The sequence below is a fragment of the Columba livia genome, chromosome 7 (genome assembly GCF_036013475.1).
Source record: "Columba livia isolate bColLiv1 breed racing homer chromosome 7, bColLiv1.pat.W.v2, whole genome shotgun sequence".
Lineage (NCBI taxonomy): Eukaryota > Metazoa > Chordata > Aves > Columbiformes > Columbidae > Columba > Columba livia.
In genome coordinates, this window is record NC_088608.1 from 192987 (window position 1) to 219194 (window position 26208).

The following is a 26208-nucleotide window of genomic DNA, read 5'->3' on the forward strand; positions in this document are numbered from 1 at the left end:
CTCCACACGAATGGTTTTGTATTTGCTAAAGTTAGCAGCATAACTGTTCCTTTGTGAGAAAATAAGCTTGCAATAGAAGGATGTTAAAGCAGCATCATGCTCTGCTCTTTATGAAGTGCAGTGGTTTGAAGTACTGAGGTTTCCTATGTGCTAGAATATACGGGTGTACTACCCTGGTTTCTAGTATAATGGCAGGGACAGCTGCTTTTCAAGGCTTCATTCTTGGAAAAATTAATGGTAATCTCTTTGCCATTTATATGTTATGGTTTCTCTGTATACTTACTGTCTTAATTATAATAGCCAGGTGAAGCAATTTTGAGTGGGACTTGAAATTCTGGCTTAATTTTTAAAAAGGAAGTGAATTGTGAATTGGTTATGAAAGCTGCTTTGGGGAAGACGTCTGTTGCAATGTACACAATATGTGATGATGTTTTGAACTTTTAAAGGCATGTAACTTGATTTCTAGTCAGATTGTTTTCAAGGTGTGATGGTGCTGTTGTGTGACCTGTTTTGCATGCACAGGCAAAAAAGAAAAAGAAGGAAGAAGCAGCAAATGCCAAATTATTGGAGGCCGAAAAGCGAATAAAGGTTAGTTTAGAGGAGCTCCAAAACAAAAACTGTGTTATTGTGCATAATATATGTTCATGTATAAAGGCAGTACATTTGGAAGAATATTCATTTATAATGAAACTGTAAATAGGGCGTATGAATAATGTGTACATATGTTTACATAAATACGTGGAGCATAAAGAGAGAAGCCTGTGTATGCATGACGTACGCAAACACAAACATACCTACATTCGTATAGACACACATGAGTATAGAGATAGACAGTAATTTTTTGTGTGCCGTTACCTGAGTTTTGCTCGTACGACACTTGGTTTGTATAACGTGAAAACCTCGTGCAAGAACATAGTTCACAATGTTCTTTTAAGCACACTTTAGCAGAAACCTCTGTTGCTTCTCAGCAAGTGTGGTGTTTTCTAGGCTGCAGAACTCCTACAAATGTTGGGAAGGGCAGTTTGTGTGTTTACTCCTGTCACTGCTGTAGCATTCGTGCTGTATCTTAACATGGACCTCCCAGCTCAGTAGACTGGCTGTCATGTGTACCATCTGTACTTCTCGGTCGTCTGTTTATGATGGGCAAGGAAGTAAGAATTTAATTCAGATGTGCTGTTTAGTGTGGCAAAAGTGTAAGTAAATGGCTCAGTAACTGCTGATGGATGTTTTAACTACGTTTTCCTGTTGTGTTTAAGGAGAAGGAGATGCGAAGGCAGCAAGCCGTTCTGCTGAAGCACCAGGTTGGTGAACCTTCAGTTGGCCGAACAGGCAGGGTGCCAGTTGTCAGCTGCCATCATGCTATGGGGTGGGGGGCCCTTTCAGATACGCCCTTTTAAAATTTCTGGGTTTGATTCCTGCACAAATTTTCTTTCACCGTATGATTTGTTGCTTTGCTTTGGTATTGGGGTCTTTTGGGGGATTATAAAGTGGTTTTATGACTTTGTGATTTCTGTTTCATAATGTTGTGCCAACTCTTTCTACCAGGAGTTGGAGAGGCATAGACTAGATATGGTATGGGTATGTTTATTTTTGTACATCTAACACCGCATTGTGATTTGGTTGTGATATGGTTGTCATAGCAATGCATAAAATGTAGCACTGGCTGCTGTCATATTACATACTGCTGCATGGCTTTACAGCACAGTGCATTGCATACATCTGCTTGTCTTGTCTCTTCAGGAAAAAAAGGCATGTTTTGAACATGTGTATAAATTGAACGTGTCAATGAATACACGAGCTTTTTAACCAGAAGTCTATGTCCCTGATGTCCCCATAGAAACTGGACTACTGTATAAAATCTGGGAATAATTAATGCAAAATTAATAGGTAATCACTTAGATAATTTTTGCAAGCGTTGTCCCATTCACTGGGAATGTATCCAGACATTTTAAATACAATTTGAATTAACCTCTTTTAGAAATCAGGATGACATCTTTTGTAGGTTTGTAAGGTACTGAGGAAATTAGCTGTAAGTCAGTCCTAAATATGTAATGTCACAAGTGTAGAGTGAACCACTGAATGTGACCCTGGCCTCGCTGGATTAGAGGATGAAGTTCTCGTAGCCTTTTCTGGGGCCGAGATTTACTCTACAGCATTTAAGGCAACAATCCCATACGTAATGCTCTAGAATGCGGCTCCTCCATGCATTCAAAGTTAGCGACATAATTTGTTGAGGGACAGGCATCAGTAAACGCAGGTGTTGTTGCGTGTGTATATGCGCCACCACTAGCTTGATTAGAACTGATCTAGAGCTGAGAAAATTCATCATGAATTTGTTGCTTGGTTACAAAAATGTGAATATTTGCCATGTCTGAAAATGACCAGTTGAAAATTTCTGCCAAATTGGCTATTGAAGAAGTAAATTACAAGTTCTGTGATAGCAGATGTAAGGTAACTGACCTGTTCCAGCCAACCATTATGCTTTTTGTTCTGCCAGCTTATGAAGGAGCATCACAACTGCCCATAAGTAAATCTGTATGCTTCTTTTTTACACTGTCTCCATGTTCATTCCTTTACCTTTTTGCTTTTGATTGTTCTTGTATTTGCTTTCTAAACCTGAACTAAAACATGCACAGACTTGGCCATTCTTGTCCTATATTTAGTATTTACTGTGACTTGTCTATTAATGCTAAATTTGTTACTCAGCTTCTTTACTGATTTGGAAATAGGGATTAGTTTTGTTCTAATCTTACCTGCTTCAATAGGAACGAGAAAGGAGAAGGCAACACATGATGCTTATGAAGGCCATGGAAGCACGGAAAAAAGCAGAAGTGAGTACCAGCCTCGGCAGGCTTGAGGTTGTCACGGTTCCGCTGTGCGGTGACCTGGACAAGAGCAGCGTCTTCGGTGTGCTTGGTTGTGACGCAGCTGGAGCAGCAAGGCTCAAGCACGGTCAGAGCTCTTTGCTCCCAGGCGTGGTTTCCCAGCGCGGGGCTCCGGAGGTCCCGGGGCCCAGCATCAGCGTTAAACACAGAGGCACAGAGGGCGTTAAACGTCTCTGCTTTTCTCTGTGTTCCTGTGTGTGAGGTGACTGACCTCATCAAGTGGCAAACCGGCGTTACCTCTGATCCTCCTTTTGCTGTTAGCATATTTGAACAACCCCTCTTGTTGTCCTCCACAGTGCAATCCAGCTTGAACTCTAAGTGAGCTTTGGCCACACTAATTTTCTCCCTACAGTGGCGAGCAGCATCCCATGTAAGGAAACAAGCCAGGGGTATTTTGTGTCTTAAAGTTACTGCTTTTGTGTGCTGCTTTAGCGTGACTTTCCAGAAAGCCGTGAGTAAGCAGCGTGCCCCTCGCACGGCGTCGCGGCGGCCAGGGCCCGTGCGGGCACGGCGGCGCTGCTGCTGGCGCGGCCGCGGAGCGGCAGCCGGGCACGCGGGCAGCTCTGCGCGGGCGGCGGGTTCACCGTGCTTCCGCTCGGCCGTCGTTCTGAAATGGCACTCCACAGGGTAAACGTACTCAGCGTCCATTTCTGCGTGGACACGACAGAAAGAGCAGAACCTTAGATTTGCTCACAAATTCAGTGGTTTTGTTCTGTTTCTGTAGCTTCCCCCTTCCCTTTGCTTGAATACAGGTTCCTTAATTGCTGTGGTAATTACTAAGATTGCGTAAGTAGTGCTTTTCAGATTCTTAGGTTGTTCCATTGTAAGTAAAATACGTGGGGTTTATTTTCTGTCTTTTAAATTCTATTTAAGGAAAAAGAACGGTTAAAACAAGAGAAACGCGATGAAAAAAGATTAAATAAAGAACGTAAACTGGAACAGCGAAGACTGGAATTAGAAATGGCAAAGGAGCTAAAGAAGCCTAATGAAGATATGTGCTTAGCGGACCAGAAGGTAGTCATAATAGTGAAAACTTCTTCTCTTGCTTCTTGTTTCTGTGTTTCGCTGTTGTGGACATGACTTTTTTCTTGCAGCCACTCCCAAAGCATTCGAGCTTTGGTCTAGATAGTTAGATAGCTATTTGAAATACGTACAAATTCAAGACACTATGAACACTGAAGTAGCGTATATTTAGTTAATTAAAAGCATTTTGTTTAGAAGTGGCCTGCTTCCCAAAAAGCACTTGCATGTTTGCTTCAAAAAACGCGATAACTCTGAGTTACTTTGACAGGAATATGTGTCATGTCTCAGTACACCGGTGCTAGATAGAGCTTTTCTCATTGTGCGACTGCGACTCAAGAAGGTGACTCTCCCAGCCCCCCGTGTTCTTAGTTGTTGTCCTTCAGGACTCGCTGCAGCTCAGGTTCCAGCCGCTCTCTTCCAGAGAGTTCCCCTCCCTCTGTCTCCCAAATATTTTTACACCACCTCCCATAGTATTTTGGCTCAGAATAGGGCCTGAGAGCATCTCCTGGCCAAAAGGTATTTATTAATCTCCTGCCTCATATAACATGTGAAAAGGTAATTGTGCTTCAGGTTTAAATGTACTGGATGGGATGGGGGGTCAGCTTCCCTGCAGCCTTTACCTTCTAGCATTGCCATGCTGTAGGTCCCGTGGAAACATCTGCAAGTTTCCCCAGCTGGTGTCATGAGAACGTTCTTTTGAAATACTCTCCTGAATCTTTCACTGCATTTCTTTGCTTTCCAGCCTCTGCCCGAGCTGCCTCGCATCCCAGGCCTCGTTCTTGGGGGCAGCACGTTCTCAGACTGTCTCATGGTAGTGCAGTTCCTGCGGAACTTTGGCAAAGTTCTTGGCTTTGATGTGAACGTGGATGTCCCTTCCCTGAGCGTCCTTCAGGAGGGTTTGCTGAACGTAGGGGACAGCATGGGAGAAGTACAGGACTTACTGGTAAAGCTCGTCTCTGCAGCTGTCTGTGATCCAGGACTCGTTACAGGATACAAGGTAAACAAAAAACCCCGTAGTAAACACCCCATATTTCTGAATGCGTTTTTCTTAACATGCCTTTGACTCCTCTCTGATTTGGATTTCCATCCTCTTTCCTAACTCTGCTCTTCAGTCTCACTCTTCTCATGTCATTCCAAGGCTTTCTGTGCCCCGTCAGCCTTCCAGTTTTCCAGAAGGGTTATGTTTCTGGGAAGCTTCCGTAGCCTCCCGTGTTTTCATTGGAGCCTCGTGTGTGGCACCGAGGCACTGCCACGTGTCATTTAACTCTTGTTTTTTCCTCCTTTCATTCTTACCCTGTGTTATACTCAGTGAATCTTGCCATTTCTTTCTCCAAAGTCTGCTCTGTACGTCACTTCATCAAAGCTCGGATTCATTCATGATTCTTATATCATTCTTTTTCAAGCCAAAATATTCCTTTTCTATTCTAGAGCTGCACAGAGCATGATTGTTCAAAACAGTATTCACCAGGTTCTAGCTGGACCATGTATTTTCATTTAGCCGATTTTGTGAATATCATCTCTGTTCTTAAAAACTTAGAGGTGAAGACATTCTAATTTTCTACTCTGTTCACTATTTACATTTGAATAGTTTTAAAGAAAAATCCTGATGAAAGCCCTTAGGTAAAAATGAAAACAAACCCACTTCATTATTTTACAGACAATAATATAGCCAGCAGAGGAAAATAATATTTTAAAATGTGATTGGTCAGAATGTCTTTATTCTTTTTAGGCTAAAACTATTCTTGGGGAGCACTTACTGAATGTTGGTATCAATCGCGATAACGTGTCCGAGATTCTGCAGATCTTCATGGAGGCTCACTGTGGGCAGACGGAGCTCACGGAGAGCCTGAAGACAAAAGCTTTCCAGGCACACACTCCAGCTCAGAAAGCGTCAGTACTCGCTCTTCTTGTCAACGAGTTAGCGTGCAGCAAGAGCGTAGTAAGGTAAGGGCTCTTCCCAAACAGGTGTGTAAAAATACAAGTATAAAAATGTTGTAGTTCAGAAATACTGTATACACGGTGTTCTGTTACAGGAGAATTCTTGATATACCTATAATGAAAGCTGAAATTGGTTACGTTACTGCCTCTTACCTTTATGTACTTGTGATACGATGGAAGAGTAGAACGTTTCCATGTCTGGTCTCTAGGTTTGTTTTCAAATGTTACGCTATTGCAGGTGACCGACTCTTAAGTCAGATTTGTAGAAATGATCATTCAGAACTGGAGTTTCTATATCTATGACATAGAAACAACTCTAACCTGCTGAACTATTGGGGCTGGGCTGTTTCAGAAGTGGGCTTACGTGGTTGCTGTACCGAAGCACTTTGGTGCTGCAGTTTCTGCAGCGAAGGGTAGCAGTTGGGTGGTAGGTCCCGTGGCTCCCAGTGAGAACAGCACGGACGGGCCAGCGACGAGTCTGTTTTCAGCGCAGGGCTGGGTCTTGTGACAGACACGTCTGGCAGCTCGGCGCTGCGTTAGGGCTCTGGAGAGGAGCGTGGCATTCCTCGAGTGCCGTGGTTCTTGTGCAAAGCAAGCTCCGCTGGTGCTGTAAATACGGGCAGCCTGACCGGGGGCAGAGGGACGGCAGGACGGCACAGTGCTGCGACAGGGCTCCTCGTGCTGGGATTTCTTGGCTCTAGCACTGGTTGTTTTGAATTGCAAACGTTTCTCTCAGATAGTTCTTTGAGACAAAGTATCTGTATGTAAATATCTGTCAGAAAAATCATGTAAGTTCACAGTTAATGGATTATTTTGTCTTTGACAGTGAAATTGATAAAAACATTGACTATATGTCAAACTTAAGGAGAGATAAATGGATGGTTGAAGGCAAACTTCGGAAGTAAGTCTTGTTTCCTTAACTATTACAATATATTGCTTTTTTTGCGTTTATTCAGATGTGTTGCTATATAGACAATTGGTTCTAAGGACAAATTTAGCTGATGCGGTGACAGGTTTACCAAGAAGTCAGTAACCGACCTCCTAACAAAGCCGTTTGTGGATTTAGAATGGCGCAGCACCAGTCTGCTGCAGTCTGTTGAAGATGCATGCGGTTCGGGGCATCGGTGTCCCTCAGGACTGGAGCACAGTCAAGGCCGCTCTTGTATGCTTTGCAAGAAAGTCGGTTTTTTTTAACTGAAGTGTTACAGGAGCTGTCAAATTGCCATTGACATTATCAAAGTCTATTCGGACCTACCGTAATTACCAGTGTTCATTCTGAAAGGTGGTTTGAGAAGACATGATTTTCATACAACAGTTACCAATAGAATTTTGCTAATTTGTATGATGTTATCTTAGTGTTTCCCATCTGTATGTTGCGTTGTTCCCTATAGCTAGGGATCATGTGTAGAATGCAAACTTTGAGATATTTTTCATATTTTTATTTAAGGTAAAATTGGAACTTTTAAAGGGTTTTCAGTTTCATGTCAACTGTTCTCCCATTCTACAAGACAAAATTCCATACAGCAAGCGTAATGGCTCCAACTACCAGGAAGCTTGAAGGCATAAAGTTCATGAATCACAGGGGGTAAAATACATAGCCAGACTCTACTTTCTTTCTTTTCCTTAGTCATCTTTACCTCTTGCTAGGAATGGTGACTCCTTTCGTCGCCCTTGCTCAAGGTACTTGTGTTTCTAATGATGTGTCTCCCTTTTTTCCCTTTAATTTATCTCAGAAGGAAGAAGGAAAGAAGTAAAGAAGGACGACGAGGGAGGTAGATGAAAAAATTAGACCAGTAAAAAGCAATTACCTACTAATACTGCAGATCCCAGTCTGCACAGGGTTAATATATTTTATCTTTTAGGACAATCCAAATGCCTTTTCCTGTCTTCATCTGTATCCCTTCTATGGGATATAGTTTAAAAAGCGTTACTGGAGTTCTGATGTAGCCAAGTGCCCGTTAGTGGAACGGGGCCCTTTCTGTCCTTGTCTCCTTGGGGCTGCTTGGTCTTTTTCTCCCTCCATCAAACTGTAAGTACTGGTAGATGTAGGATCCTTCCTTTTCCTCGCGATCTTTCTTCTCTTCCCTTCCACATAGTGCGCACGGTACCCTGCGCTCTCCGGCCCCTCTACAGTCATTGCTGTTGCTCCTGTTTCCCCTCACGTGGAGTTCAGGTTCCAAGAGCGCTGTCCCTATTTTTGCGCATAAGTAGAGCGCGAGTGCTCAGAAACCTTATTCTTCCACTTCTTTGAATCCTCTGGACTTGCTTCATCTCTCTCTGTTTTTCTCTCTTCTTAGAAGAGCCTTCTTTGATCAATTTTAAACTATGTTTTCTTCTTTATTATATCAGTTGGCATTTTTCATAAACTCTTACAAGTGTTCTGGGGCTTCTCTGAACAGAAATCTGTCCATTTCAGTTTGCTGTTTGATGTTTCTTTCTGCTCCAGACTTCATTCTTATACATGTTGTCTTCCCCATCCATTTCAAAGCTCAGTCTGGTTGTTAAGCATCCCAGCCCCAGTTTTGCATAGGAATATCTGGTTTCTTGGCTGCCCGCAGTGTGATCAGTGGACCTGTACTCTTCCTGTGCACACAGAGCTGTACGGGACGCTCGCCACAAGCCCGGTGTGCCTGGGAAGCACATAGTGGTACAATAACGATGCTGAGGGATGAGTATATTTAATCTCAGCCTGGTTCACCATGTTTGCTGTGGTAAATCTTCACGGCACTGTGTCCAGACTGCCTCGACGTACATGCAGGTGGGGTGAGAAAGGGACTACTCGTACCACGTGTCTTCACTAAGTGGTTTTTGGTGCTTACGTTCTCACTTTTTATGAATCACCTCAGCTGGGTATTGGGGGGAGTGGGAAGGAGGGCCAAAAAAATAACATGAAACCTGTAAGATATAAAAGTCAACATTAAAATCCCAGGTTGGAAAAGGGAATCATTGTATAAAAGCCCATAGGGATGCTTTATTTTTGTAATGCCCTCTTAAGGATATTGAACAAAATTCCTTTATACGTATAATATTTATGGTTGGAAAGTGAATTGTAAGGTGCCTGGACTGTTTCTGCTGGGCTGACTGTCAGTGAGAGGCTGCATCTAATTCCTTCTCTGTCACATTTAGATGTGAATCTTGACACTGATGACCATTTTTGTAAAGGCGCCTGTCCTACGCAATCGATTCTTCTCCCCGTGCTTTCTGTATCACAACTGCAGTCAGAGGACTCTCTCGCCTGAAGATGATTCGGCTGTTTTTCAACTAGATAATCAGAATCTCGGTATCTCTTTCTCCGTTAAAAGTCTTCTCCCTGGCATGTCTTTTGTAGCTTGGTCAATATGAAAGGGAATAAAAATGACACAAATCACCTGAAGGATCAGGTAATATCTGTTTCTGTACAAGACGCGGAATACTGCAGAACAAGGTTTGTCACAGTGTTCTTTTTAACATGCCAGTGTGGCGCCATGCTCCTTGTAAGCTAATGTGTTTCCAGGGAGGCCACGTCGGGGCCAATGGCGGCGTACGAAAGCAGCGGTGCGAGAGGAGGGGGTCACGGCCTGTGTTTGAGCAGTAACTGCTGAGGCTGATTTGGGAAACTTCCACGTTTTGAGACCCAAGCTGAAGTATGTTAAATGTGCGATGTTTAGAATTTCCTTGCCTTGCTACTCCTTAATATTTATGTGCGAAGTTATGAGGAAGGCATGAAAATTAAGTCAAAAGGTGGATTTTCCTTCAGTGGTCTAGTAAAAATTAGAGATTAGATTAGAGCAGGCTTAAGTGACGCATCTGGTTATCCGATGGGCCACCCGCTCTTTCTACCGGCCAACAGGCTTTAGAATCCCCTCAGCAGTTGCAGATGTTGTTTGGTATACGCCTCAAAGTGAGAGAGATGAGAGAGGTTTCTGGGCGAAGGTTTTCCTGTCTTGGCGAGCCGCGCGTGTAGGGAGCAGCGGGGAACGTGCGCTATCTCTTGAAATACCTGAGCATCGACAAAGCTTTGTTCTCACTGGTTTCTTCCTCTGCGCCCCCTGGGGTGCACACTCGTGCTGGTGATGCTGCCGAAAGAGCATCTCTGCTCCGTGTCCACCTCTGAGTTGTTGCCTCACGCAGGCGTCTTCCAGTGCTTGGCCGCAGTAGACCTCTGGTTTTGCTTTCACCAAAAGGAGACTTTTGGGCTTCTTCTCTTGGATTGTACGGAAGAGGTGTCTGCAGGTTGTTGAACTCAGCCTGCCAGCCTTATTACTGAATGGTCTTCAAGGTGGTCTCAGTCTTACTTGTCCCTAGAAGCGCCCAGCCGTGCAGCAGTCGGTCCAGTCATTGACTAGTGGCTTTGTCTGACAGTTAATTCCTGTGTGTAGGCCGAATTTCCAGTCCGGATGAACAGGATTTGATAGTTTGAAGTTGTTCTTATAAGAAAGGATTTTTTTCTAACAAACTCAGTTTGGTGGCACCCTGGAGTAGGATGGATGCTCAGGGAGATGAAGGCTTTTTGCACCAGACCTGAAAATGTTACTCGCTTCCAAATTCACCAGAAAGCTTGACAAGTATTTTATATAAAAAAAAAAATAAAATCACTAAAGTAACAAAAAATCCACTTATATTGGAAAGATGAAAGTATAAAACTGTCTAAATTCTCCAGTTGATTCACCACTGCAGCAAAAATACAGGCAATAAGAAACCAAACCGGACAGAACCGCAGACCAACCCACTGAACAAACAAAACAAGACCACCCCCCCAAACCAAACCAAACCAAACCAAAGCCTGACTGTTCTTGAGCGGACAGAAGGTCCCTTGATGACATACCGCTAATGGTCCTTTTAAAGCGCTGCTCCCAGTACCAGCTTTGTGGGCCTGTGCTGCGCAGTCCTGGCTTTGCTGAGCCGCGCTTTCCAAGGCCCACACGTGCGTCCTGTGCCCAGAGCCGGTTCTCGTGCAGCACTCCAGACCTGTAGGCACTTGCTGTATGGAATCTTGTTTTGTAGGATGGGAAGAGAGAGAAGTACGACAAGGAAGAATTACGTTCTGGTAATTGTGTTTGTCGTTACCGTTCTACTTTTCCCATCCTACCTTCTTCCAGTCATCTCTTACAAAATCTCTTGTCTTTTCTACCCGTTTGTGAATCTCTTCTAAGTCAGTTGCATTTTCGGTCTGCGTTGTAAGTGACTGGGTAGGCCTGGCTATTGATACCTCCTGTGATTCAGCATGTTTGCCTGCCAGCTCCCTGATAGGCTGGAACTGTAATTGTTGCTGTGTGGAATCTTGTCTTATAGGGTTTTATAGAAGAAGAAGGTCTACTACAACCATAATTACTGGTATGTAAGTTTCCCTTTTTTTTCATAAAAGGAAAAATGAGAGTTTGATTGAGTGATCTCCTGATAGTTTAGGTAGTTAAGATTTCTCAGAAAAGAAAGCATGTCCTAGAATAAAAAGATCAGCAAAAGAACTAGAGTCAAATAATACATAATTGATTAAAAATGCATACAAATCTGAAATGGAGATAAAACCTTGCTGCTGCCACGCAAATGTAAATAATATCACACTTCCAAGTAAAGATTTTCGCCCTTCTCCCCCACCTCAGACACAGGTATTTTATGATTGTGTTCTTAAATGCATAAAACAAAAGACTAAGAAGTCAAAATGGTTCTTTCTTCTAGTTGTTTTTCCTGACTTTTCAAAGTCCCTCTTGCGTTTCATTTCTGCTGAACAGTTACTCAGTAAAATTCACCTGGGAGAAACAGAAGTTCTGTTCATAACTGAGTTAGAGGCTTAGGGGGCTTTACAACCTGAATTTTTCTTCTTGACTAATGGCACTAAACACTGAGCAAATGCAATGTCATATTAGAACAGAAGAGCTGATCTGAATCTAAAACGTACGGTGTGCTTCCAGTCACGTGGGAGGAAAGGTGCGTGTGTGCTGCATCGCGCTCCACGGTGTCGCCCCTTGTTGTGTTTCCAGGCTGAGGATCATCCACGCCAAGAAAACGGGCAGGAGGGACGCGGCGGGCGGCGGCGAGGAGCAGCACGCGCTGGAGGCGCCCGCCCCGGGCCGCAGGCGCCGGAGGAAGGGGGACAGCGACTACGACGATGATGACGACGACGACAGCGATGACCAGGCAGATGAGGATGAGGAGGATGAGGAGGACAAGGAAGAGAAAAAGGGAAAGAAGGCAGAAGTTTGCGAGGATGAGGTGAGGGATTTTAAGTATAGTGGAGCTTGATTAACTTAGAAGTTAAAACTTGTTTTCCTTCTGTTTCTCTGCAGTATGGCACTCTTTTCCCAAACTCTCGCAGTAAAATGAAGGAAGAGTAACTTACCTCCAATATTTAATTTTTTTTGTAATAAGTTTCTTTTCCAGAGTATTTTTTAATAACTGTTGTGCTGTGGTGTGGGGTTTTTCTGCTTACTCGTTTTGACTTATTCTTAATTTCTCTGAAATTCTGAAAGGTGGTACCAGATCCAGAGAATGGAAGCTTTGTTAGCAAATGAGCATAACTGTAGTTTTCTCTTGGAGGAGAATGAAGGTCGTTTATTAGTTAACAAAACACTAATGAAGTGTAAAGTTACATTTAACGTTAACTATTACAAAGCTTGCCCGTGATCGTCCTGTGTGTTTCTTCGTAAGTGCTCCGGGGTGGTCAGTTCTGACTGCGCTTTGTCACAGGATGGCAGGCCTCACTAGTCAGTATCAGACAGGATCAGGAGGGATCTGTGAAGCAGTTCAGCTTGTTGAGCTGAAGTGATCTACAGGAGTCAAAAGATTTTTTACGAGAAGTGCCACAGGCCCGTACAATTCACTGTACAGCTCTGGGATTCTCTGCTGGATGAAACCTGATAGAAGAAACAAGCAACACCGAGTACATCCTTGTGGCACACGGGAAATGAGCCATCTGTGCAAAGTTGTGGGTGTTCACAGTGCTGTGGACATGGCCACTTGAACAGTGTGTGTACACAGCACGACGTGGGAACTCAGATCTGCTCAGAGCATCTCCCGTGTGAGGAAAGGCTGAGGGAGCTGGGGCTCTGGAGCTGGAGAAGGGGACACTGAGGGGGGACTCATTCATGGGGATCAATATGGAAAGGGGGAGTGTCAGGAGGATGGAGCCAGGCTCTTCTGGTGACAACCAGTGACAGGACAAGGGGCAATGGGTGCAAACTGGAACACAGGAGGTTCCACTTGACTCTGAGAAGCAACTTGTTTGGGGTGAGGGTGGCAGAGCCTGGCCCAGGCTGCCCAGGGGGTTGTGGAGTCTCCTTCTGTGCAGACATTCCAACCCGCCTGGACACCTTCCCGTGTAACCTCATCTGGGTGTTCCTGCTCCATGGGGGGATTGCACTGGGTGAGCTTTCCAGGGCCCTTCAACCCCTCACATTCTGCGATTCTGTGAAATAAAATGCAAGTATGCACTGAACAAAGACTGATTGATAAGATTTTGACAGATTCTGTTATTATTCCATATATGAAGAACACCTAGAAATGAATTAAAATATCCAAAAGGCTTCATAGGAAACGAAGATTAAATTCCATAGTTATAAGTGTTCATGCACAAACTGAATTATTTCTTCCAGTAAAAGAGTGTTTTCAGCAGACATTTGGCCACAGGCTTTCTCCTTCATGTGCATCTGGGGTGCTTTGGAAAGATTCAAGTTATATCTTTTTCCAGCTACATTGTTCCTAGCCAAATATATTAAACAAGCACCAAATCGGAACCTTTTTTACCCTTAGAATTTGCCTCTTATTTTCTGTTACATCTTTTTACTTTAATATTAATAAGACGTGGTAGTATGATTTTATCCTGAAATAACTACAGCCTGACAGTGTGTTTGGTGGTTGTAGGATGATGGGGACCAGACAGCGAGTGTCGATGAGCTAGAGAAGCAGATTGAAAAACTGACAAAGGTGAGAGGTCGTTTGTCTTTGTTATACTACAGATTTGATCAGCGGATGCCATGAGTTGAAATGTTAACCATCATCTTCAGTGCTCCAACTTAATATCAGTTGAAATAAGGGTCAGCCTTTGTTTCGTGAAAATATGGAAGGTGCTGCTGTTGATGACACCTGAATTGTGAGTTTAGTCTGGTGGCCCTGAGTGGACATGACTCAAAAGATGGCTGGAAAGCTGGTGACAATATATTTGCACATCTCAGAATAAAAAGTAATATCATTTTTATCCAGACCTAAATGATATGCTTCTGTTTGTTGATCTTAGAAAGTGATGATAAATGTTGTGTAGGAGAAGCAAGGAATTTTCCGTTATACAAATGGTGGCAGTTCCCATTCACGCTGCAGCTGCCTGATTCCTGCAGCTGTGTTCCAGGCAGTGCAGAGAACTCTACCTGCTTCAGATCTTGAACGAAGAAACGATGGGACAGGAAGAGAAACATAAACAGGAAAGAGTGCTGTAGATAGGTGTACTCACGGCCCATGTTTTTGTGCTTCATATTTGAAAATTCATCATTTAAGACTTTATCTCTTGGTTTCTCTCATGTTCCAAATTGCAATAAATGAGCAGTCCAGAATTACACCTGACTTCAGCAGTGTCAATTCAGCAGAGCAAGAATTGAGTAAATGTACTGAATTCTTGTTGGCCCGCTCAGAGAACTGTGTGTGTTTGAATCGGGAATTTATTTGCAGACAGTATAGTTCTCAGTCTTTTACGAAGCAGTTAAAATATCTCATTAGTGTCCCATCAGGAGCTGCAGTACCGTCAGTGCTCTGCCCACCTTTGCTGTTACTGCGTGACTGCTGGGTTTGAGCTGTTCTTGTGCAATGAAATCTTTGATCCTATTGTCCTCTGAGAGTCAGCGTTAAAAAGACAGGACCTGCCATCACAAAATGTGGGTTTTTTGAATGGAAGACTGATAAGCTTAAGCTGAACCAGGAGGGGGTTGAATTGATTGTTTTGAAGGGAGCTCTGTAAGTAAAGTCACGGAGGCAGCGATTGTGAGTGGAACATCACATCGCACGCACGGGATCTCTGGAGCCTCCTCAGGTGATCCCAGACCTGTTCTGCAGTCTGACGGCCAGGAGGTGCTTTCTGTTCTAACATGGTTGTTCCCCTGTTGAATTACACTTTCCCTTTTTCCAAACAGCAACAGAGCCAGTACAGGAAGAAGTTATTTGAAGCGTCGCACTGTTTGCGTTCCATGATGTTTGGTCAAGATCGTTACAGACGCCGGTACTGGATCCTGCCCCAGTGTGGTGGCGTTTTTGTGGAGGGCATGGAAAGCGGCGAAGGTAGGGAGCGCAGCGTCCCGGCGCAGGGGGCGCAGCGTCCCCACATAGGGAGAGCAGCGTCCCGGCAGAGGGGGCGCAGCGTCCCGGCAGAGGGGGCGCAGCGTCCCGGCAGAGGGGGCGCAGCGTCCCGGCAGAGGGAGAGCAGCGTCCCGGCATAGGGAGAGCAGCGTCCCGGCATAGGGAGAGCAGCGTCCCCACACAGGGAGAGCAGCGTCCCGGCAGAGGGGGCGCAGTGTCCCGGCAGAGGGAGAGCAGCGTCCCCACACAGGGAGAGCAGCGTCCCGACATAGGGAGAGCAGCGTCCCGGCAGAGGGAGAGCAGTGTCCCCACATAGGGAGAGCAGCGTCCCGGCGCAGGGGGCGCAGCGTCCCAGTGTCACGCCAGGCGTCCTGCTCTCCGCTGCAGGCTGGAACGTTGTACAGCAAGGTCTTGAGGCTTCACCGTAATAGCTTTCAAATGAGGATTAACGTTTTCAAGTTTTCAGTTGGTGTAGTTTTATATGTTATGCTTTTTTGTATCTGTCCACGTGGGATATTTTTTGGCTCTTTATGAACTGTCACATTTCCCTGGGTAGTGAATTCTGCGTATGAAAACCATGGTGACCATACAATGCCAAAAACCCTATTTTCATCTTCAGTTGTTACATTTTGTGCAGAATTACAGACTGTTCTGTGTCCGAGGATTTGATATATGTCTTCAAAACCGTGAAAATCAGTTTCACACAGTGTGAAGTACTGTGTTTTCTAATCAACAGTATGATTTAGTCTCTCCATTACACCAGCTGATCTTTCTTCCAATACAGCAAATGCTGAAGTAATTTTTGCTAAAATTAAGATGTCATTTTGTGGCTGTGACAGCTGCATACTAACTGTGATTGAATTTTACATGCGCTTTAAATTGGATAGATGTAGAAAACATATATTAATCTGGCCTTTTTGTAGATATGAGAGTTTTTAAACATAAGCCTTCATTTTGGTCACAGAGAAATCCTTTGTAATTCTAATGTAGATGAAGTTAAACCCCATTAATCTCACAATTTTCCCCCAAAATAAAAAATAATCCCCGATCTGCGTGAGAATGGCGTGATCCCGTGAGAGCCGCGTCGTTCTAGGGAGCTGTTTGCGTAGAACAGCTGTCGCGTTACGGCGCGCTGTGAGGCGGAGCCCCGTCTTGGCCCCCCAGATCGGCCGTAGAACGGTTCCTGGGTCTGATCGTGCTCTTCAGGTTGTCTTTCTAAAACGGGAAGCGTTTCCCGCGTGCCCTGTTCTGCGCTGGCTTGTGCGGTGCCTTGGGAGCCGTTTTGCACAGGAGCGGGCGGATGCAGGAGGTGAACTGTCTGTGCTGCACTGCTCGCGTTCGCTTTGGTCACCAGGTGAATCCCCAAATACTTCGGAAATTCAGTGGAAATCAGTGGGATGCGCCTGCCTGTCTTCAGACAGTCAAACAAACACACACATGGAAGCTTTTGGCCAAGAGCTGTAGGGCCAACCCATGTTTTTAAATATATTTATATATTAAACATTATATGTTAAAATATATGCATTATATATTATTATATTACCAAATATAAATATAAAAATCATTAAATATATTATTAAATATATATATTAAAATAGCTATATTTATGTAAAAGTAAATATACATTTAATGTATTTTAATGGAAGTTTAATATCCCTGAATAGCAAAACGGACATGTTGTAAAGTTCTCAACTGCTCCCTCTTCCCCTCAGCTCTTACTTTGCCCCGTTTTAAGTAAATTCCACAGTTTATCCGTTCCTAATTCCTTTCTCTAGACACAGGGATTACGAGATGTGAACTGCAGAATGATCTGCCCGTTTAGAAATACTTCTCCTTCCCTCTCCTGTGGTCGTTTCGGTTCCTGTGCTGAACTCAAGTTGTATATGCCTTGACATACGCCATAACTGTGGACAAATTTTTAAGTTTTAGTGGGAGGGGGATATTCCTTTATTTAGTGAATTATCTTTGCAAAAACGATGGCTTTCCAGAACGAGCAAGTAAGCTGTAGTGGACGGTCGGGCCGTGAACCACAAGCAGGACCTTGGCTTCTTTGTGATTGCGGTATCTGATGAAATAACTTAAGAAGCTGGAATGTAGGACTTTCAACCTACTTCCCTTTTTCCTGGTGTTTTTCCATTCCACCCTAAACTTTCAAGACTGTCAGTCTAAGCTGGCACATCAGAAATAGGGTGGAGGAGGAAAGGTCGAGAACGACTAAGAGAGCAGAGAAGAGAGAAGTTCTTCCTTTCCGTGAAAGGCTTTCTGACTCCGGAGCCCGAGGAGGCTGGCGCGGGCGCACGCACAGCCGCTGCTGGCGCTTCACGCGGCCGTCGCCCGCGCAGGGCGCGCGGGGCCTCCTGGGGCCTGGGCTGTCAGCGTTGGCAGCGGTTCATGAGTTCTGTTGGGAGAGGTGAAGTATTTAATGTCGTGCTTCGATATCACGGCAATATCTGATTTCACAACAGGAATTGTGGTCCTTTTTGTAGTTGGCTGTGAGTTTAATGAGATGGTCTTTTATAAACGTAAGCTTTAAGGCCATAAACATTTTACCTTCTTGATACAAACGGAGTTTTTCAGTAGAGCGCAGAGGGTCTTGCAAAAAGAAGGCTACTAAAAGTTTTTCCTTTTCAGACTTCGCACTAGCAAACGACTTCAAACGTACGTGCAGGGTAGGGGGGATGCTATAGCTGCATTAACTACGCGGAGGTTCTTCCTCCAGGCATTGAGCGGGGTTTAAATCTGTGTGTGCCTTGGAGCCCGTTTCCTTGTGCCAAGTGTTCTGTAAGGTGAAAGAAGACGTGGTGATCTAGCATGTGTTGAGCCAAAAGTGAAGTAACTTTTTATTTAACTGTGATGATAAAAATGGTCTAAATTAGTTGGTCTGTTATATTTCATCTGTATTTCTTGTGCACTTCTAGGCCTAGAAGAAATTGCAAAAGAAAAAGAGAAGTTAAAAAAAGTAGAAACCATGCACATCAAAGAAGAAGAATTTGAGACAGAAGAAAAATTACACTGTTCAAATACAACTCACTGTGAGCAAAAGGAAGATCTGAAAGAAAAGGACAACACTAATTTATTTTTACAAAAGCCTGGGTCGTTTTCAAAACTAAGCAAACTGTTAGAGGTAGCGAAAATGCCGCCCGAATCGGACGTGGTGCCCGCGAAGCCCAACGGCAGCGCGGCGAACGGCTGCGCCCTGGCGTACCCGAGCAACTCCAAGCCGTCTCTGTGCAGCCTCCCGCCCGCCGCGGCACAGGGCGCCGCCGAGAAGCCCGATTCCAGTAACCCTTTCGGCCCCAGTGCCAGCGGGCCGGGAAAGTTTTACAGCGCTCCGCTAGTTCCAAACGATCAGTTGTTGAAGACTCTGACTGAGAAGAGCAGACAGTGGTTCAGCCTCCTACCGAGAACGCCCTGCGATGACCTGTCAGTGACCCACGTAGACGCACCCGCTAGCGCGGCGGCACTGACGCCGTCGCAGCCCCTGCCGAAGTCGCCGTCGCCTGCCCCGTCCCCTCAGCGGGGCGCGGCCCCCGCGCAGAGCCCGGTGCCGCTGGGCCCCTTCGCGCTGTCACCGCTGCAGGTGAGCCGGGCGGGTCCTGGACGCTGGAGCCGCTGTGCGTGCTTGGGCAGAGTTTCTGGTTAGGTCAGTTGTTTCGCAGAACTGTTATCATATCTTTTTTTTCTATAATGTTAATAACTAGTTCCACATTACAGAAGTTTTATAATACTAGAAGTTTTTTGATAAAATGTTCAAGGTAAAATTAGGTAAGCCAATGTATGCTATTTTGTATGTGTATTTTGATAATTCAATTAGGCTTTTAGGAGGTTGGCCACCAGTATTAAATGAAAAACAAATAAATGAGTAAAAACTAGTTTTCAGAAATGTGACATACCACACCCTCCCTTTAAAAGCTATTATTTTTAAGCATTAGCAGGGCCCTAATAAAGAGTCTAACATGTTAGTGTGACGTTAGTTTTTGTTAAACGAATCAAAGTACTGAGTAAAAGCCTCATTTATGTTTTGTTTATTGCTTGACAAACAGCATCCTAATAATAATTCATGTTTCTCGGTGATAACTACTGGTGGTAGTTGTGTTAACGATCTGTTCTGTGTAGCAGATGAAGACTGGCCTGCCTGTAATGGGACTTCAGTTTTGTGGATGGCCTACAGGAGTTCTTGCGTCAAACGTTCCATTTTCATCTCCCTTACCTGCCCTTGGGTCGGGGTTGGCGTTGTCAGAAGTCAATGGGAACTCGTTCTTGGCCTCTAGCGCTCCTGCGAGTAAAAGCGAATCACCAGCACTACAGAGTGAGAAAACAGCCTCTGCCCCTCCTGCAGCAGCCGAAGTAGCCAAGCCGGTGGATTATCCCCACCCAAAACCTATACCAGAAGGTAAGTGGAATGCAGCAATAAGATAGAGCTATGTGAAGGATCATTTTTACAGTCCCACTACAGTGTTACAATTTTTTAAAATAATTTGCCTAGGCGATTTCTATAGTCGGATTGTGTGTCGTCACATAAAAAATGCCCGCAATGTGTTTCTGTGCTTGTCCCGATTTAGAAATGCAGTACGGGTGGTGGAGGATTACTGATCTGGAGGACCTAAAGTCTTTGCTCAAAGTGCTGCATCTCAGGGGAATAAGAGAAAAGGCCTTACAAAAGCAAATACAGAAACACATGGATTATATCACTCTGGCTTGCATAAAAAACAAGGATGGTATGTAATCGATATGTATGTTACACATGGTGTGGGGGCATAAGATGGCTGGCATAGAGCTCTTTGAGATGTGTTCAGATACAGAGCAAGAAAAGGAGGAAAAAGGTAAAGATTTTCTTGTCTGTAGTTGCTTTTTCACCAGCCTTGTTCTGGAAAACTAAAGGGTCGGAGAACCCATTTAATGTAAACGGCTCTGGTGGCGTCAGTGCGGGTAACCTTTAAGCTTTTCCCACCCCTGTGACACACTGGCTCAGCCCCTCGTTCCTCTTGCTGCCTTTACATTGCAAGTTTGAAAATCTGCAGCATTTGTTGTTTGTATTGGGTAACTTAAGAGTAGTACACCATACAACAGTTCTCCAGCATTGGTCAGTGGACAGGTAAATCAGCTTGAATTTACTCAGAGAAGTTATGATGCTAATTAAAATAATTAAAATGTGATTCTCAAATACAGTTGCAATTATTGATATCAATGAAAATGAAGATAACCAGGTAACTCGAGATGTTGTGGAAAACTGGTCAGTAGAAGAACAAGCAATGGAGGTGGATCTTGCCATTCTTCAGCAGGTGGAAGATCTAGAGAGGAGAGTTGCATCAGCTAGTTTACAAGTTAAGGTAAAACCCACTTTTAGTAAAATGTCTCTTTAAGTGGTAAGAATTTAAAGTAGATGGTAGCAGTCATTTTGCTGTTGGTAAGTGCCTTCTTATTCCATCTCTAATTGTCTGCAAATAAATCTACGCAGGAGCGTAATGGATATTTGTGTTTGAAACACTTTATTGCAGTTAAATCTTCAGCTGAAGATGCTCAGAATGGCAGTTCCCGAAGAGTGCGCGTTTCGTTAACCTTCCACAAATGCATGCGTTTTGTTGCATATGCCCTGCTTAATTGTAGTGGGTTTTGCCACAGTTGTGCCTGGTTGGGTGATTGTCGCTGTTGATGCTTTGGGAAGAGCCTGCGAGTACATCATAATGCTTTGCTTGTGTGTTGTAGAGTCATGGAGAACATGTGGTGGTGTGAGTGTGAAAAGGTTAAGAATTCAATGGCTCCCATGACAATTTGGGATTCTGCAAGGTGGGTGTAGGGATGTCAAATTGCGTATGTTTGGTTGTAGTACCGATGTAATATTTGGGATCTAGTTTTAGAGGTGGATGTTATTTCTGTGTGACCAGTTGATACTGTCTCCCGAGCCTGTTGGACAGACAGACCTATCGTGACATTTCGACCAATAAACTAGGTACTTCAAAAGGAGATAAGAATGCAGACTGTTGCAGAAAGGTCCCTTCAGAAAGTCTGGTAATGCTTGTGTTTTTTGATTAATTATTTTAGTTCTCTGGATATTTTGGAAACTGTCTCTACAGATGGATTACAAGTAACCAAGATCTACTGGAAAGAGCACTTCAGTTACTTAGTTTGATTCCGTAAAGCAGTTCGTCTGTTTCCACACTAAGTGAACAGCAACCAATAAATGCACAAACCTTTCTATTGACATAGGGTTGGCTGTGTCCTGAGCCTGCGTCAGAGAGAGACGACTTGGTATATCGCGAGCATAAGTCAATTACTAGATTGCACAAGAAGCACGATGGCGATTGTGCTGGAGGCGGAGAAGGCAGTGCCAGCTCTCTAGAGCGGAGGAGTGACAACCCTCTAGATATAGCTGTAACCAGGCTGGCTGACTTGGAGCGGAACATAGAGCGAAGGTATCTGAAGAGCCCCTTAAGTACCACCATTCAGATCAAACTGGATAATGTGGGCACAGTTACTGTCCCTGCTCCTGCACCATCCGTTAGTGGTGATGGTGACGGGTAGGTTATTGAGATTAACTTGAAAAATTATTGTGCTTCTTTGCTAATTGGAGCCTATTTTCTTATTGCCTGTTATCTATGTACTTTCTTGTATGTCTGTGATCCATATGGATCATGCTGTTCTGCATGGTGCTTTGTAAAGATATTTTTTGTTCCGTTTGATAATCTTGCGAAGTTATCTTACATTTAACTGGTTGTGACTAAGCTTTGAGGCACGTAGCCACAGTCTGTGCACTACATGAAATTTAGTTGCTTAAACCTTATACTTATTGGCTGTGTACGTTTTGTCATTGCTTGGCTTTCAATGTGATGATGATTGTTCCACATTTAAACTTCGGCAAAAAGGAAGTGACGTCCTGAATTCTCCGTGTTCCAACGCAGAGCCGAGGAGGACCTGGCTCCGGGGCTGCGCGTGTGGAGGAGGGCGCTGTCAGAGGCGCGCAGCGCCGCGCAGCTGGCGCTGTGCATCCAGCAGCTGCAGAAGGCGATAGCGTGGGAAAAGTCCATTATGAAAGTTGTAAGTATTGCGGGATTTTTAAATACTGTAGCTAAACTATTTTTGCTATATCCTATTTTCCCACTTTACATGTTTTGAGATAGCATGGTTAATAATGCATTTCTTATTACTGTGTGTAAAACTTAATATGGTTAAACCGTACGTTGTGCATAGATACATATCAGCCTAATGGAAAAGGTTGTTCCTTTCTTGCCAGATTCAACATCCTGAACTTTCTGAGATAAAAAGCCCCTGAAATGTAATGGTTGCTTTAGTTAAGATGGTAATTACTGTTTATTGTTAACATTTTGGTTAGAAAGAGTGATTTCTGGCTCCCTCTGATGTAAGATACGCTCTCTGATGAAGTATTTGTGATGCCACCTCTGACATAAGCTTTATGGAGGTTCAGCGTCTCGTGTCCCCATTAAGGACGTCATTGTCAGGAAGCGGAGATGCTGCCGACGTGTGGCCTCTTTGCACGCGCGCTTCTCGCCGCTGAACGCGCAAACTGCGCTGAAGTACCTGTTCCCTTGTGCAGCGGACAAGCAGATCTGTGTGAACTGCCTGTACAGAGCAGGCGTGGGAAACGGGTGTCGAAACTGCACCGACCCGCGACCCTCACGTGTCCGGGAACGGCCCCTGCAGCAATAGTGATGGTGATGATGGGAGTTAGTACGGCCAGTGCTGCGTAGTGGGTGGCCAAAGTCATTCTTCCATTAGCGGTGTTTTCCCTCGTGTTTTCATTTCCACCAGTCCTATACAGATTCTAATTACAGCTGGACAATTAAAGGATGATCTTAATAAAACTATAGTGTAAGGCTGTACCTTTAAGTTTGTGTGGTTGTAAGGTGAAAGCTGTATCTTTAGAGCAAAAGGTGTATTAATTTAGTAGAAGCACCTGAAAAGGCATTTGAATGTTTCAAGGTGTAGTAATTTATTATCCAGAAAAAATGTATAGTATCCTTCTCAGTTTAATTGAAATGTTCTATACATTTAATGAAATAGTAAGTATTTGGTAAAAACATATGGAGATCTTGAAGTTCCTGAAAAAGAAGCGCGGATCTAGGAGAGTGTCAGAATCACACCCTGTGTGTTAGAAAATCAGTGGTACAATAGATACTTTTGGGTGAGTGTGAATTTTAAGAAGTGCTAGGGTCATTGGGTTTTCCCTACTGAATTTGTTCATGGTGGCCTTTGGATGAGATCCTTACTAATTGTTATTTGAAAATCCTATTATGAAATACAGGTTATTTTTATGAAATAGTAATTATCTATGCATTTTGGGCATAAATGAAGAGAGGGCTCCTGCGATGATGTGTGTGAGCCAACTGATTTCGATGGGTACATAAAATAGCTTTAGTTTTCATGGACGCTAATGAGATATAAGAACTGTTCATAGTGTTGTGCACTGTAGAGCATCTTTCTTATAGTGAATTGCTTTTCCGGTGTGTTCCCAAACGTAGCCTGCAGATGAGTTCCTCACATTCTACATGTAATCTTTTGCAAATGTGATCATTAGCAGACTCTGCTTGTGGTAAAATGAAAGGAGAACAATTTTGAGAGTGAACTAGTGTGTTTGGAGGGGAAGGGTAATTTAGGTACCATTCCTGTGTTTCAAATTTTTACACCTGATTTAAAGCCATTTCTCATGTATTCCAGTACTGCCAAATTTGTCGGAAGGGAGATAACGAGGAGCTGCTGCTCCTTTGTGACGGCTGCGACAAGGGCTGTCACACCTACTGCCACCGGCCCAGGATCAGCACCATTCCGGACGGGGACTGGTTCTGTCCCGCCTGCATAGCGAAGGTGACGCGGGCCGGAGCCGAGGGACTGACGGGTGGGAGGGTGACAGGCCTGCCGGTGCTTTTCGCAGTGAAGACGGTTCATGTTGGGCTTCCATTAAGTAGTGAGGTCAATGGGTTTATTTAACTTGGATTGTAGTGGCAGTGAAGTCTAATTTTATTTGTTTTAAACTGTATTTTTTAATGTAAGTGGGCACAGAATTTTCTTGCTGATTCAGTGCCATAGTTTTTTATTTCTCTTCTAGAATTTTTTCAGTATTTGTCTGTTGAGCTTCATTGTTCATTGTTGACAGACCAATGTCTTAGAGTCCATTTGAAAAGAAAAATTGGAGAAAATACCTGATAAATATTTCTTGTCATTTTTGTACCATACTTCAGTTTCATTTGTTTGCTACACAGTCCATTTGAGAGAGAAGCAATTCGTGTTTCCTGCGTGAGGCTTATTTTTGTGCCCTCCCAAGGAGAATATTCTAAGTAGAACTTTGGGACAGTTCTGTTCAAAACTGAATTAGCAGCCATTCCCACCTGCTTACAATGAACATTCACATTCAAAGTCAGGCCTGAGGTGACGACAGTTCATCTGTTCTCACTGCCTTACGTTGTGATTTTAACCTAATGGCTGAAAATCCACGTTCCTCTTCAGTTGGCATGTGAACTGATACACTTGACTGGTTTTGTATCCTTGGACCAGGACAGTCATGTACAGAGCAGTGCTGAGACTGCAAGTATGTACAAATCTTTCTAGTGTTCTGTAGTAAGCAAAAGGAATTCTATGCACACCGTACATCAAACAGCACTGGCTCCAGTACGGAACCCCGAGGGACACCACTTGTCTCTGGTGTCCATCCAGACACGGAGCCGTTGACCACGACGCTCTGGATGGGACCGTCCAGCCAGTCCCTTGATTCCCTCTCTGGCTTTTAAAACCTCTTTTCCAGTCTTCAAATTCTTGCAAATAATATGGTTGCTTGAAAATGAATATACCGTTCCAGGTGTGGCTGTGTCGGTCTCTAGGAGCAGACGAATACTCGTCCGTACTCCGCCAGGCCTGGTTTGCTGGCACGTGGTGTTTTACCAGTCGGAAGGTCGGGTGCTTTTATACTGTCAGAAGTTGAGAACCGAAGTCACTAGTAACAGGAGTTTCTACGGCCTTATTTGCCTTTAGAGAAAATTAAAAAGTGAATAATCTCTGATATGAAGTATTTCAGTTGTTTTGGTCCTTCTGTTTGTCTGATGTGCGTTGCTTTCTGTCAGTAATAACAGAGGCTTCTGCAGTCTCTCGGTTATTGCTTATTTCAGTTCTCTCTGTTTTAGGCAAGTGGTCAGACTCTGAAAATAAAAAAACTTCAAATCAAAGGGAAAAAAAGCAACGAACAAAAGAGAAGCAGGAAATTAGCAGGTGATACAGAGGATGAAGACTCTGCAACCACGAGCGCCTCCTTGAAAAGAGGAAAAACAGACCCTAAAAAACGAAAAATGGATGAAAATGTTTCTGTAAGCCAGATAAAGCAAGAAAATTTCACAGCTGTTAAAAAACCCCGAAGAGATGACTCCAAGGACTTGGCTATATGCAGGTAAAGTGACAAACTCTAAACTTAGGTGCTGTTGAAACAAGTGGGGCCTGCAAAACAAGAACCTGTTGTTTGTCAGGTGTGCCACACAGGCGGTGGCAACTCGAGTCTCTGGATGAAGGTTCAGTGTGTGCTCGAGTCACTGCTGCGTGCTGACGAAGCGTGGGGCTGGGCTGTGCGGCCCCGCCTCCCCGCGGCCCCGCCTCCCCGCGGCCCCGCCTCCCCGCGGCCCCGCCTCCCCGCGGCCCCGCCTCCCCGCGGCCCCGCCTCCCCGCGGCCCCGCCTCCCCGCGGCCCCGCCTCCCCGCGGCCCCGCCTCCCCGCGGCCCCGCCTCCCCGCGGCCCCGCCTCCCCGCGGCCCCGCCTCCCCGCGGCCCCGCCCCCGCCGGCTTTCTCAGGCGCAGCAAGGGTGGTTGTCCGCTGTGTCCAGCAGGTGTCGAGCTGCAGAGGAGACAGCGATAGGGATGTATCTGCTGGTGTAGTACTGCTGGTCAGGCAGAAGTGACATCGTTTAGTCTCTCGCAGTTCTGCAAAGCCAGTGTTAGCACCCGTGTGGTCCGTTTGCATTGAGGTTCAAAGCACTGAAGTTGCAGGGCCGTGTTTTTCTTCTAGAAAGTTGATTGCTGGAATTTCATCTTCCATAGGTTGCCTGGAGAGAACGTAAAGCTCTTTTAAATGCTCAGTTAAGACATCTGCCTTTATCGACGTTGTTCTCAGCCTT

At 44.6% G+C, this 26208-nt stretch overlaps 1 protein-coding gene across 22 annotated transcripts in view; it reads left to right on the forward strand.

Moving 5' to 3' along the window:
- Positions 1 to 26208, forward strand: part of BAZ2B (bromodomain adjacent to zinc finger domain 2B) — a 108347-nt gene that overhangs the window by 79388 nt on the left and 2751 nt on the right. For 9 of the 22 annotated variants that reach the window (XM_065070079.1, XM_065070078.1, XM_065070077.1 and 6 more), the window contains 19 exons: positions 523 to 588; positions 1257 to 1301; positions 1546 to 1578; positions 2766 to 2831; positions 3759 to 3899; positions 4651 to 4905; positions 5638 to 5852; positions 6673 to 6747; positions 11804 to 12035; positions 13683 to 13745; positions 14939 to 15083; positions 18020 to 18681; positions 19218 to 19494; positions 19664 to 19819; positions 20271 to 20431; positions 21309 to 21619; positions 22001 to 22136; positions 23775 to 23921; positions 25232 to 25491. In XM_065070079.1, the coding sequence (XP_064926151.1) occupies positions 523 to 588; positions 1257 to 1301; positions 1546 to 1578; positions 2766 to 2831; positions 3759 to 3899; positions 4651 to 4905; positions 5638 to 5852; positions 6673 to 6747; positions 11804 to 12035; positions 13683 to 13745; positions 14939 to 15083; positions 18020 to 18681; positions 19218 to 19494; positions 19664 to 19819; positions 20271 to 20431; positions 21309 to 21619; positions 22001 to 22136; positions 23775 to 23921; positions 25232 to 25491 (3446 nt within the window). Of the gene's footprint in view, positions 1 to 522; positions 589 to 1256; positions 1302 to 1545; positions 1579 to 2765; positions 2832 to 3758; positions 3900 to 4650; positions 4906 to 5637; positions 5853 to 6672; positions 6748 to 11803; positions 12036 to 13682; positions 13746 to 14938; positions 15084 to 18019; positions 18682 to 19217; positions 19495 to 19663; positions 19820 to 20270; positions 20432 to 21143; positions 21620 to 22000; positions 22137 to 23774; positions 23922 to 25231; positions 25492 to 26208 lie in introns of those variants that run through there. The other 13 variants (XM_065070067.1, XM_065070075.1, XM_065070076.1 and 10 more) reach the window with 11 other exon arrangements.